The sequence below is a fragment of the Epinephelus moara genome, chromosome 22 (genome assembly GCF_006386435.1).
Source record: "Epinephelus moara isolate mb chromosome 22, YSFRI_EMoa_1.0, whole genome shotgun sequence".
NCBI classification, from domain to species: Eukaryota; Metazoa; Chordata; class Actinopteri; order Perciformes; family Serranidae; genus Epinephelus; species Epinephelus moara.
In genome coordinates, this window is record NC_065527.1 from 11007178 (window position 1) to 11021567 (window position 14390).

At 41.3% G+C, this 14390-nt stretch overlaps 1 protein-coding gene across 1 annotated transcript in view; it reads left to right on the forward strand.

Moving 5' to 3' along the window:
• Positions 1-14390, forward strand: part of csmd2 (CUB and Sushi multiple domains 2) — a 284867-nt gene that overhangs the window by 20701 nt on the left and 249776 nt on the right. The window contains exon 2 of the mRNA XM_050034139.1: positions 4408-4624. Within this exon, the coding sequence (XP_049890096.1) occupies positions 4408-4624 (217 nt within the window). The remainder of the gene's footprint in view (positions 1-4407; positions 4625-14390) is intronic.

A 14390-nucleotide genomic window follows, 5' to 3' on the forward strand; every position in this document is an offset into this window, starting at 1 on the left:
TGAGCGATCCCCGAGGACCCTGCACTTCCGTTAGTCAAAAAACTACGCGCAGTGCCTCCAGAGGTAAAGGAAGAAAAAACAAAATGTAGCACGTCATGTAGCACCTGTTTCAAAAGTATTTGCATCTGCCACAGCATAGAAAGCCTAGTTTTATGCAAAGACCATCTCTCCAGCACTGAAATGCTTCTTTAAAGATAAGGACTGCTTGGTTATTTTCAGCCCTCTATACACTATATAGGTCATATTTACTTATTGTTGATCCAATTTTACACCACAGTAGTCATGTCTTTCCACATTTTCTCTCTAAGAATCCATTGTAACACTAAGAGATCTCCACAGCAAACAAAGAGTGGAACTCTCAGTGCAGCATTACACACCTGACTAAAGTATGTTCAAGTGGCCAGGGTTCAAGTGCACACACATTAGCATCTTTTGGAAGAGGTCAAGCGCATATGAAGTGTTGAAAAGTGACGGCTGAAAGAGGCCCCCGCCTGTTTTTTGATGAGACAGCCCCCCGGGGATTCAGCAGTGTCATGATGGATATACTGTGACTGGAGATGCTATTATCATCCCGCTGCTACTGACGCCATCCAGACAGTCTGGATCTTTACCTCCTGACACTATCTCCTCTCCTCTCCCCTCCCGAAAAACCATATTGTGATACTGTTTTTGCTTTGCTGCCTGGAACAAAAAGCTAATATTGGTTTTGTTTGTTTGTGTGTCAGTGAGTGTTTTTCCAGCGGCATTTTCAGAATTCATAAACACCCCTGATGTGGCACGTAGCCCCTGAAATCTTAAACAACGGGCTTGATTATGGCTGTGAAAACAAATGCGGTGTTGGCTCGTCTGGCTAACCAGGGATTATCCATGTCCATGTGTAATTTTTTGTCATTTATTCTCTTTCCCCCCCTCTGTACTTAAAAGAAAATGTTTTTGTTTTTGTCTTCATGCGTGGTGCCTTATTACCTGTAAATCCCTGCTGATTTTTCTGACATGAGGCACGTTTCAGAATGAAAATTTGGACCTTTTTTTAAAGCTTTTGGGAATTGTTGTACCCATCAGAGAGTGCATATAAAGTAGCACAGAATCTGTATCTTTCACAAGCATTCAATAAGGGATACATGTTCCCCCTGGAGGGATTTAACAAAGCAGCATTCACTTTTACATGTTTCGAAAGCCGCAGTGTGTTTACTTAAGATTCTTGTTTTTTTTAATGCCCTGCTTTTTAATGCCCTCAGGTAGCTCATTTCGATGCATTGATTCACTCCGGACATTTACACAGTTATGAGTGTGGATGTAAATTAACAAAACAAAAATCATATCTGCTGCGAGTGTTGCATTGTTTGTATTGTTGAATAATGTGGGTTATACGGATAACAGATGTCCTCCAATTATACTCTCCTAATTACATTTTAATCAGGCTGCATTGTGATTCAGGTTTGTGGCTGAAGCAAACAAAGGGGAAAATACACATCATTTGTATAAATAGCATGCATACATGTATGACATTCTAATTCAGTCCCGCACGTTCCTTTTGTGGGACCATAATTTATATCCTTCTGCAAAAGGGAGTTGATTCAGAACGTGTAACTTTCCTGCTGTGGTGCAGCTCAGAAGTTACATCATACAAGACTCAGTGGCATCCCAGGAAAGTTTTCATAGGGGTGGCCAGATGGGGGCACTGAAAATCATGGGGTGACACATCAAAACCACAAGCCATTAGTGAACTTCAGGAATTTGATTATGCTGTAAGTAAATAGGCCAGCTGAAAACTGTCAATATGAGAGTCAAGGATACTAATATATTTTGGTCTTTTATTTTATAGTCAATATTACTCATTATCTAATGTGCATAGACTAATACTGCTTATTGATGGGATTTCTCGTTCACTTGTGAGAGCCGGTTCTTTGGCTCTCATTCACTTTGAAGAGCTGGTTCAAAGATGCGGTTCGTTTGTTTGGGGTTTTTTGTTGTTGTTTAGCTGTGTGTGTGTGTGTGTGTGTGTGGGTGTTAGTGGGTTCAAGACTAATCGCATTGCTGATTTATCGCATCACGTGATCTGGATATTGTAACGTGGACTCAGAATAGACTCCGCATATATAAAGTTTGGTGTAGCCATAGCAACACCCTTTATAAACAACAAGTAGTGATGTGACGTTCGTGATCGAGCCGAGTCTTTGAACCGGCTCTTTGAAGTGAACGAGTGAGCGGCTGTACTGTCTTTCTCCCTCACAAACTAGTCTCTCTCAACTTGTTCCTGATCAAATAATCTGAAATTAATGGATACAGAGTACATTAAAGCAAAAATCAAAGAAATTAGGAACTGGCTCGTTCACTCTAAAGAGCTGGTTCACTTGTTCACTTCAAAGAGCCGGTTCAAAGACTCGGCTCGTTTGCGAACGTCACATCACTAATACTGCTACAGTCAACATTTTGAATTCCACAACAATCCTGTTTAATGTGTCTTTGCATGTTAGGTGATTCATTCTTCTTCAAATAGGCTAGCTGTCATTTTCTTTAAAAAGACATATACAGCTTTAATTTAAAGGGATACATTCATTGTAAGGGACAAAAAAAAAGCTAAGGAAAGACTCATGGATAACCGTAAAACCCACTTTCATTCACAAGTCTTCAAGGGTTCAAGGGACCCCTTTGAAAATGGCACTGCCAGTTATTCCTTCACCACTGTTTAGCCTATTTTTGGAGCATTATTTAGCTCTCTCCCCAACATGCCAACATGGATGGTACCAGTTAATGTCCTAGGTCAGTGGTCACTAACAGGCGGACCGCGGTTGGAGTCTGTACCCGGACACCATCCTATATGGACGTTGTAGAAAGAATTTAAAAAAAAAAAAGTTGACAAAGAAAAAGGAAAATTCAAGCTGTTGCTGCAGTTTATTCTATTTTTTCTAAAACTAAGCACTTCATTTTAAGATGCACAATTTTTCTAAAACTATTTTATTTATTTTCTCCATTTTATTTTTAAACGCATATCTGTGTAGTTCAATGTTAAGTGACAATTAATATTGTTGAAATGTTTTTGAATCATACTTTCTTTATTTGACAGTCAGATGTTGATGACTTGCAGACGCTGATACAACTACTAGGCTTCTTCAGTATATATCACACTAAATCATATCACAAGTTAGACATTATGATGTTCCAGACCTTTGCATTAGGAAATTTTCCCTAACTGGACCTCTTTGAATTTTACTTGAATACCCCTGTCCTAGGTTGTCTGGTTTCACAAGATACCTTCATGCTAGCTTAAAAATTGAGTGCGCCAGAAACGTCTTAAAACCCAATTATTTTTGCTAGGGCAATTGCATCAGGGTGGTCATGGCCCCCTGCCTGCCCCTCACAGAGGTAGAGCGCGTAGTCCACTAATCAGAAAATCAGTGGTTCAGTCCCCTGCTCATCCAATCTGCATGTTGAAGTATCCTTGAGCAAGATACTGAAACCCAAATTGCTCTCGGCTGTTCCACCGGTGTGTGACTGTGTTAAAAACTGATTAGCAGGTGGCACCTTGTACGGTAGCCTCGGCCACCAGTGTATGAATGTGTGTATGAATGGGTGAATGTGACTTGTAGTGTAAAAAGCGCTTTGAGTGGTCAGAAGACAAGAAAGGCGCCATACCGTTACCATTTACCTTGGGGGCGCCACTGATAAGACTTTTGCGATTTGCAATTGCTGACAGCCAACTGCTCACATTCAGCTGTCTTGATTTACACATCACACACCGACACAAAATATAAGCGCAATCACACATCAGTCCATGTTACTGATTAATTACAACTGAACCCCATCACTGATTAAAAGTTTCAGCCCTGCTCACATCAGTCCAACACAAGTCACTTGGCCCGAGGATACAAAACACACACTCCTAGTCCACACTACACACATCAACCCCAAGCTCAGCACTGATAGATGGCAACAGGCGCTGTTAAAATTTAAGTTTGAAGGCTGTTTGAGTGGCTGTGGACAAAAATGCGAGTGTGCATCTCTTTGTGTGTGTTTCCTCTCATCTCCTCCTCTTCAGCTATGTCGTGTATTAAAACGGGAACCTATTACTAATGCGGTGAAAGGGCCAGTGAGCGAACAAGTGTGCAATGATGGAGGTGGGGAAAGCTAGGAGAGGGTGAGCCATTTAGCACTGCTATACTAATGGCTCAGGCTGCATGCTGAAGGTGATAATGGATGTGGCAGTATTTGGTGCAAACTGTTTAACTGTGGGTGTGCATATGAGTGCGTGTATGTGTGTGCGATTTGCATAATTTCCATTCTTGCATGTGGATAACTGTCTTTTATTTGGTTTAATACTCTATTAATACTTTCTGCATTTGGCTAGCAGTTCTAACACGTCTTACATGCTTATAATAACTGACCATTTTCTTTCTGTCTTCACAGCTCAGAACTGCAGTTACACACTACACAGTCCCAATGGGACGATAGAGAGCCCTGGCTACCCTTACGGTTATCCTAACTATGCCAACTGTACATGGGTGATCGTGGCGGCGGAGCACAACCGGATACAGCTGGTGTTTCAAGGCTTCGCCCTCGAGGAGGACTTTGACATCTTGTCTGTATATGACGGGCCACCCAGCCCGGGGAACCTGCGGACAAGGTAAAGACTGCCTTTTTTTTTTTTTTTTTTTTTTTTTTTTTGCGCATGTGTATGTTGATTTTTTTTTTTGTAGTATATCAAGGTTTCTTTTTTTAAATCAGATTGCTGACATATATTATGTTATACTATGTAATGAAATTTTTCTTAAAATATGTAGTCAACAATTTGACACATGAAGGATATTTCGGTAACACTTTACTTGAAGGTATCTACATAAGGGTGACATGACACTGTCATAACTATGACATGAACCTGTCATGAACATTATGTACATGTCATAAACGTTTATGACTGCTGTCATTTAGTGTCATTTGTTTTTTGTAATGACAAGTTGACATTGTTTGGGTTGTCTTGATTATGACAACTTGGCATTAATTAATGTGACATTACCAGAAGTTGTCTTTGTCATGACAAGTTGACATTAAATTTGTTTGGGATGTCCATATTATGACAACCTGACATTAACATAAAGACATCTCCTGGTAATGTCATCCTGGTTAATGTCAAGTTGTCATAATAAGGACATCCCAAACAAATGTAATGTCAACTTGTCATGACAAAGACAACTCCTGGTAATGTCACTTTGACTGATGTCAAGTTGTCATTATAAGGACATCCCAAACAAATGTAATGTCAACTTGTCATGACAAAGACAACTTCTGGTAATGCCACTTTGATTAATATCAAGACAACCCAAACAATGTCAACTTGTCATTACAAAAAACGAAAGACACTTAATGACAGCAGTCATAAACGTTTATGACATGTTCATAATGTTTATGACAAGTTCATGACAGTGTCATATAGATGCCTTCAAGTAAAGTGTTACCAATATTTCTAATGTGCTCGAATGGCAGTTAAAGGATTTTTATTTTATTGGCGCAAAGGGTTGTGCACAAAGTCAAGGTTGTGACATACTGTACACACATTCGAGTAGACAGAATATGGAATGCAGGCAAAAATAAATGAATAAATAAATAAATAAATAATATAGAAATTAGATATAACCATATTCTTGCTGTTGTAAATTAGCAAACAAGTTGTTACTACAAAGGCTGGTTATATAGGGCATGTGTGTATGTGTATAATAGTAATACTACTAATAATTTAATAATAATATTTTTTCTTTTGTTTCTGGTGATCAGAAAGGTATGCTCGTGTGTGCTAACGGTTACGTATGTATGACAGTAACAGGTAGCTCGCTGACTGTCCTAATTAATCTCATCTAGCTGTCATATGGTAGCTAGAAGAGGCCCCACTTAGGCTACTTTGGGGCAGTGGCAGTGCACTGTAGGTAGGTTTAAGGGGGTTTACTTGTCTTGCAAAATCATCATGAGTCCCTTTTCCAAAAGGGGGGCCCCAAACATTTGTCTGGTTTGCCTCTGCCGACGATTTGCCCCTGGCAATGAAGTATTCTCTTTCAAAGCTAGAGAAATGCCACATTTTTAAGGTTTTAGTTCAATACCCTGCTGCTGAATTATTTAATCTCCCTACCTTCTTTTTCATAATGATCCCAAAGATCAAAAAGAAGAGAGTCATCTTTTGAAACACATCCTGTCTACATGTTCCTACAACTTTCTGTAGTACTCGCAGTCCATGAAAGTTCTACAGTACATAGTGCTCGTATCCCATAGGCGGAACAGTTTTGGGGTAAACGGCTGAGATCAGACAATCAGACAGGTTTAAAAACAAAGCCCTCGGGTTAGTGAAACTTTTGTGGAGGAGAAAACATTATTTTTCTGAGTGTCTGTTGTAAACATTCATCACACTAAACAAACTCACCGCTTCAACTTTGAGCTATATTTACCGTAGTTGTCTGTGCATACAGTTTGTGCGAATTAGTGACATCTCAGGTTCACTCTGTTTTGGTTTTATTTCCGTATAAAGTGAAAGCTAATCTGACTCCTAAACTGCTGTTTACAACCAGCCTGTTCGCCTGACTACTTGCCTCTGGCACCATCACATTTTGTTGTAGCGATGTTATTGTTCTCATCAATTACTGTAGTGAGTACAACGTTATTGTTACCAATAAAGCAGATTGCCAAAACCATTACATTAAGACCCAAGCTGTATCAAAATAAAAATGTCCTTTGTGGAGTTATTCAGACTTAAAAGTGTTGATGAAGGCAGCGGAGTGGAACCTGGAAAACTGGCAAAACTATAATCAAGACTGTCGTCAGTGATGCATTCAGAGGCAGTGGATCCTTTGGTGACTAACACAAGACTGACTCTGTGGACGCTGTGACAGCATCCAAGGTTATTCACTGTGATTCTGGGTACATTCTGTGCTCCGGAGCTACTAGCAAAATAAAATGAAGCTCACTTGGGTGTGAAAACTCAAACAAACAATTTCTGAATCAACAGTCTCATCCTCCCCGTCCGACCGTCAATTTACCAGCCTCAGAGAGGGCTGCCCTGTGCTAACATCGCACAGCCGAAATATTCCCTCCTTGCTCAGTTTCATTCTCACTAAAGTTTACACATTTTCAACCCCATTCAGGATCTTACAAATAAATATTGTTAGGCCGAATTGCCATCTACAGAGCCAGACTTCTGTTTGTAATAGCTGCTGATATAAGATACGGCCTCAGAGCTGCTTTTCACTGATGCCTTTGTGTGTTTCGGGATATTATTGCTCGCAGCCTCACATCTGTCAGACCTCTTGGCAGTCCCTCGCTTACAGGCTAACTTAATTAGCAACTGCATCTGATCAGTTGAAGCTACACCAAAGCTGCTTTTAATTCCTGTCACCTTCTGGAATGAGCTTGGCCTCGCAAATACTTTAAAGCATATGTTGTGCGAGCCCTCTAGAGACAGATGAGAGAAATATTCTTAAGGGCTTTTGTTATTGACACTGTTTTGAGCCGCTCCCCGTCGATTCCTCTCCGCCTCTCCCTCTCTCCCTCACCTCTTCTCTGCCCCCTCCCCTCGCCGTGTCTCTCATTCTGTGCCAGTGGTGCCTTCACTGCATCTCCCTGCAGAAAGCGAATGAAAGAGAAGAAAATCCATTATGGATTTGTGTTGCGCTGCTCTCCTCAGCCTTTCTCCTGTTTGGACCTCTGGGCTCTGTTGTATATTGATGCTCCAGCGGGATGGGGGGGGAAAGCGTTCCACTCTCTCTCTGTAAGCGCTTTGAAAATAAGTGAGGGGAAAGAAAATGAGTTTGAAAAAAGGGAGGAAAGGGGTGGTGAGAGAAGAGATAAAAATACAGAAAGGATGAGAGATGGAGAAACAGTAGGATTGCTCGTGAGTTTGTAGGGAACACAGATCTTCTTTAGATTCTGAATCTGACCAGAGTTCCTCTCTTTTCAAAGACGGCTTTTTTTTTTTTTGTCTTTATCTATGAGTGAGCTTGGGAGCAGCTCTCAGCAGTCTGCCAGGACATGCATGTATATTTACATTCACACCCCCCACATACACCACACACACACACATACAAAGATGCACGTCCGATAATTCAGCCCTCCCTTTGCTCTCATATCCCGCTTGTGTCAAAAGTAATTTTCTTTCCATCTCTCTTGCTCCTCTTCCTCCAGTTTCTCCCCACCTCCCCTCATTTCCTCCTCACCTTTTTTTTAATGTTTTATCTCCTCTGCCTGTTCTCCATTTTGTGTCCTGCGCACTGTGTTTGCTGAGTTTGATCAGCCTTTCATGTATACCGCGCTATAGGTTGTAGAGTTCAGGATATTTCGTTTAATCTCAAGTCGTCATCAAACATGAATGTTTTGCCTCTCGTCACGTTCAAACGATCGGCTTTGATTTCTCTTTCAAAGAAGTCACTTTTCTATAGATTTGTTTATTTATCCATTCATTTATTCCTCGCTGTCAAAGCTGAGAAAATTGTTGTTATCAGCTGGCTTACAAATCAGCTCAGCTATATACTATAAGTGCTCCAGCTCCTATCCATAGGCCATATGCACCCTGGTGTGTGTTTGTGAATGTGTGTGCGTGCTCCTGCAGCAGTTGCTTTATGAGTCACAGTCACTCCTTAGGAAATGCAAATATGAGTCAGGCTGTTGCTGCAGCATTTCATTAAACTGACGATCCCGGGTGACACCTGGGAAGCGGAGAGAAAAATTTGACGGAAGTTTCATTTGTTTGAAATGGAAAAACAGAAAAAGTATATGCAATGCTGTATGTCCTGAACTGCAGACTCAAGCTTCTGTCTGTATTTGATTGCTGTTACAACTGTAATTAAGCAGAGCATTTGTTTCTTTAGAGGTTGTGTGGTGATAAAGTGGTTAAGTGCATCTTGTTAAACTGCAGCAAAACTAACCCCAAAGTTAAATAAGTTTTGCTGACTGAAGTAGCTCAAACATCTGTGTAAAGAAAATCCTATCCACCTATTTGTAATACCAAATAAAGTGACTTTACTGCACTAACATTAGCATATCAACATTTTTTCTGTTTGCAATTAGTTTAAGGAAATGTTTTCAATACACACAATTTGTGTTGATGTGAAATTAAACCTCAAAAAGGCGTAGCGCCCACCCTCTGGTCAGCACTGGTGCCGTTGTTAGCACCATTTGTGGTGTTAGTACCTCTAGCTAGAAGCTGTTTCAGGCAGTTCAACGTTGAGAGCCATGCACAGACAACCTTTGAATCATAGATAGACTCTGAGCATTGTATAAAGCTTCTATACAGAAATAAGTTGACAGCTTGGGAAAAAATAGTCTTTACTTCTCTCTGAGAGTTAGATGACATCAACATCAATCTCACGTATGTAAATTTAGTACAGAGAGGGAGTCAGGACGCGGTCATAACAACTGGAAGCAGGGTTAAAGAGCTATAGCAAGTTTGTCTAAGAAGATCAGAATGTTGTATCTCATACTCTCGTAACTTGTAGTTTTGTTGTGAGTTAGATGCTTGGACTACATCTTGTACTACTTTGTTGTAGTCAGTGAAGTTGTGTACTGTGCCGGGCTCTTGTTACACCACATAACTGAAACTAAAAGCAAAAATTCCTGTTTTTGCGTCATATGTATGCAGAATCTGTAGGTGACGGGACAAGAGTTTGGTATCTGAAGTGTTCTGGTTTCTGTTTGTAAGTTGTGTTGAACAATCATGGTTGAACCACAGGCACCATGTGGAGAGACAGAACCCATTGGCCGAAAAACAATCTTGAAACCCATCAGCTGCAGTCTGATAGCCAAAGTCCGGATCGGCCTGAAATATTGGCCCTTGCCCCCAGAGGCTTATTGTCGTCAGACGATAGCCGATACGTTTCGAGACTGGAGAGAGGTTGGTAGGCGAACCTTTGATGGAGCCAGGCCAGCTGTGTCCCCTGCTTCCAGTCTTTACACTAAGCTAGGCTAAAAACATCCTGACTCCAGCTCTATACTCACATAAGTCAAGAACATATGATCGATATGGATCCTCTCATCTAACTCTCACAAGGTGGCATATAAAGGTACATTTCAGAAATATATAACTGCTCCTTTAACAAACCTGACTGACAGTATTCTCTCTTTTATACGTCCATCTATTGTAAGAGGGTATCAAATCAGCTTGGTATGACTTGATATTAGCTCAAGATATATCATCCTTCCCAGCATTGCCACGTTTATTTTGTTGTTACACAACCGTCAAGTGATATCACAGCAAGACGAACGTGATCTGTAAACTTCTCATGTTGCATACCCTTTCTTCAGAGTCAGACCTTGAGTTTCATATTATCCTTTTCACAATAGCCGTGCAATTGCTTAGAGTTTGACCACGGAGAACGATCTTACAACAGCATAGCTTTTGAATGTGACGCTTGGCAGCATCTGACCCTTAACTCACTGATGGAGAAGTATCCTTGAATGCATCAGTTGAATGGACCGTTATCAGAGTGTTTCACCACATGACAATAGCGGGACCTTAGAAAATGAAATTGGCAATGTGATGGAGGCGACTGAATATAGTCTCTGCAAATTGATTTGAACACACAAGTGAAAACTGGAGTCAGAAAATAAATCTAAATAATTGTGGCATCTTTACAAAATGGTCAGCAAAGCGTGCCTGAATTGTAGTTTCTAATTGTGGTTGCAAAGTCCCTGGTATGGTCATAAAATATTGCCCAATTCAGCCTTTAAAATCTCCTTCTTACAATTTCCCCATCTGTCGTTAAATTGTTAGTGTTAGCAGTAATTAGTTACATATCAATAATGCTTTAAAATGACAACTTTAATAATAATGTGGTCATTTTTCTAGAGTAAAATGACGATGTGATGGAACGTCCACTTAGAGACCAGTAACCCTAGTGTCCAGGGTTAAACAGAGCCCGTGGCATTGTAGCATAGTAGTCAGACAGACCCTCCCATGACTAAAGCAACAGCCAACTTGACCTCAGGCGAGACACTGAACCTCCACCAGCTCACTCACTGTCACTCTGTACAAGAGCGCACACTTCTGACTTGTAAAAAGCAATCTTTTTTACACTTTTGTGTCACATTTCACCTTGTAACTGCCAATTGGGAAACACTGAGTACATTTCATCAAAGGGAAAAGCTATTGGGGTGTGAGAAGGCATCTCTCCCCACATGCCTTCCTCTTAGTGATGGAGTGATGGAACGGAGGGACTTAAGGCCCGGCAGTCTGGCAGGGGCGGGGAAGTGAGAGGGGGAGGAGGAGGTGTGGAAGGGACAGATTTTCAGCCTGCGGGCTCGATAGGACCTAAATAAGGAGCACTAGTGCATGGTGCTGGGAGTGGCATTAACACTACAGTCAGCCCTCAGTGCTGTGAGGTTGGGGTGTCACAATCTGAGTGTGTGTGTGTGTGTGGGTGGAGGAGGAAGAGGGAGAAGCAGCGTATGTGTGCTCAGACTTGCTTACAAAGGGGGATCTAGGCTAGTGTGCAGCCCATCCCAGAGAGCTGATTCAGTGTCAACAAAATCAAGGTTTATTGGAATACAGATAAAATGAACACCACACTCACAAACACACAGGCAGACACACACTTTTAAGCACGGCGTAAACGGCGATGGGCTGGAAAACTGTAATTTTTCAGACACAGAAGGTTTCAGAGACATTGCTGCTTTTTGGCAAGCACTTGAGAGCACGAGTGCTTGTACAGTATATGCATGAGAGGAGAAAAATATTATTAACTTGCTTTCATATTGCTTCTGCTTGTAGTTCAAAGTTTTTGATTTGAGCTGTGTAAATATCCTATCGACAAAACAAGCACTGAAAGCAGACTGTGAAGGAATACTCCTAAATTTTTGGAAGATTGGCTGATTGGCCAGTTATCCTTAGACACTGAAATGAGGCTTAGATGATAGTCGATTGTCGGAAAGTAAGTTGAAAACAATTTAGAATATTGTTTCAGAAATCCATCTGGTTACAGCTCTGAAACATGAGGATTTGCCATTTTCTCTTTTTTACATAATGTAAATTGCTTTCCTTTTGATTTTGGGCTTACGCCTATTTGAAGATATTTCACTTTGGGCTCTTGGAAATTGAGATGTAAGGTTGTTTCTCATTTTCTATATAGATAAAGGATGAACTAGAAAAGATCTCCGTTGAGTATGTCAGGGAGCATGTGGACGGGAAACAGGAAGTGCAGGACAGACTGTGTGTCCAGTGTGTATGCATGACAGCAGTAGAAACCACAATTGCTTACCTTGGGATGCAAATCTGGACAGCAACATTTCCTAAACACCAGCAATGTTAACGTCCATTGCTGGGTGAAAATGCGGCACCGACCAGCTGGTTAAGAGTTGTGAAGAGTCCTGGAGCATACAGTCATAAATGTGCAAAAAACATATTAGGCTGATGGGTCCAGTAGTATGTGAGATTAGCTGTGAAGTTTCGAATAACACTGACATATTCACCTTTTCGGTTGCTCATAACACATCCTGCAGATATGGAGCAACAACATTAGCATTCATTTGAGTCATGCTTGACTCTACATAATGAATGTAATGTAAATCAGCTTGTTGGTGACTTTGTTTGTTTGCTGTTTGGTGCTGGGCCAGTAGCATACAGTCAGTTTTTCGAGGTTTTCGGCCAAAAACAACTGCCTATCGCACCCGTTAATGACACTAATTAGAGCTAAGAGGCCGAACCAAACCAAAATAATGAGCTGAAAGATGCCAGAAAAGCTTGGGTTATAATGTGGGTTATAATTCTCTGTGGGTGTTTTGCTACGAGTGACACCTTTCACATCACACATAAGCATCCGATCTGTTGTTCAGTGTTAGATATTGTTAGTTGCAGCTGTGCACCAAAAACTATATGCAGTATGTGTCCACAGATCATTTACTTCTCGCTCAAACTGCAAACACTTTTTAGAAACAAACAATTACTGTGGATGCACTGTATTTTTTTCTATCAAATTTCTTCCAAATGACACCAGCTGCATACATAAAAAGAGATGGTTGTGTATTATTTAAAGGCTCTATATATGAGATTTGAGCACTGGTATAGCAGCAAACCACTATTTGCTATGTAAAGATGTAGCAGAGCATCCTGAACCGAGGCGCCTCACCTTATCTGCCCTCGCCCATGCCCTCAATAATGCTCTCCATTACCCCACCCCCACCCCAAGGTCGCCCTGGCATTAACACTGTTAACACTATTAGCTCACTTTAGCACTGTTGCTGTTGTTACCCCTGTGAGCACCGCTATTTCAGCTCCAGGTTTGCTTGTGACATCAGCGGTCCCAGCTCTGACTCTGAATATCCTCTGTAGCACCTTTGATATTCTTTAACGTTTGTATTTAGCTTCAGATCTGCCACCGTTTCTTATTTGATCGCCTTCAAGTTAAGGTAATGCTGGTCACTTGTGAAGGGATCAAAGCTCGTATTAATTCAATCTCCTGTTTCTCCCAGCATTTGATGTGTTAGTCAGCATCCATGTCCCAAGCGTGAGCGAGCACAGTGTTGGTCAATGAGTCAAGTTTGTAAGGAGCCAGCGTCTGCGGGTGAGAGTGAGAGCGGGTGACGTTCAGTGGCACTTCCTTCCTGAGCACATTCCACAGCAGTAATTCTTTGTCAGTGACGGCCTTGGCCATCAATCTCTCAAAACACATACTCTGAGAAATGACTCCAGAGAGCAAACACTGTGATGAACACGTGTTCGTTGTGTGTTTGCATACACACGTTTTTTCTCGACCTGCACGTGCTCATATACAGAGTACATATCCAAATGGGGAGGAGGAGTGTTTGACTGTGTATGTGTGAGAGAGAGAGAATTATGTCTTCAAGGCTGCATGATTTTATTTGTTTGCGCATACACACGTGTACATGCACTCAGTGTAGGTATATGTATAGAATTTTTTCAAACACAACCCAAGACATGTGCATACAGATGCATTCGTACAACCACACACACACACACACACACTCACACCCACACACACAGTAGGATTTATGGTTCCTTATGGAACTTATGGAGTCCGGGCTGTTAATGGAGAGACTGCCACTTATCAACGCCAGCTTTAACGACAGTCTGCTAAAAACAGGAGGAAGAGTGATAGTTTGTTTTTCATCATCTCATGCTGGGAAAAAGTGAAACGCTGTGGAGATTTATGCCACCAGCTCACCTGTGAGGCAGAATTATTAGGCCCTGTAACCCCAGATTAGAGAAATAATCAACTAGATGGCTGTGAATTTATATCCTACATCCTGTGTGTTACTCATTGTGTGTATTGCTTATTGACATTCCTCCATCCCCGGGCCTATCAATGTTTTTAACAGGATACACTTCAGCAGCGGCATGAAATGAAATGTTTCCCTGCCGAGTTAAAAGATTGAATATGCAGCGCTCCCTTCAAAAAGATGTC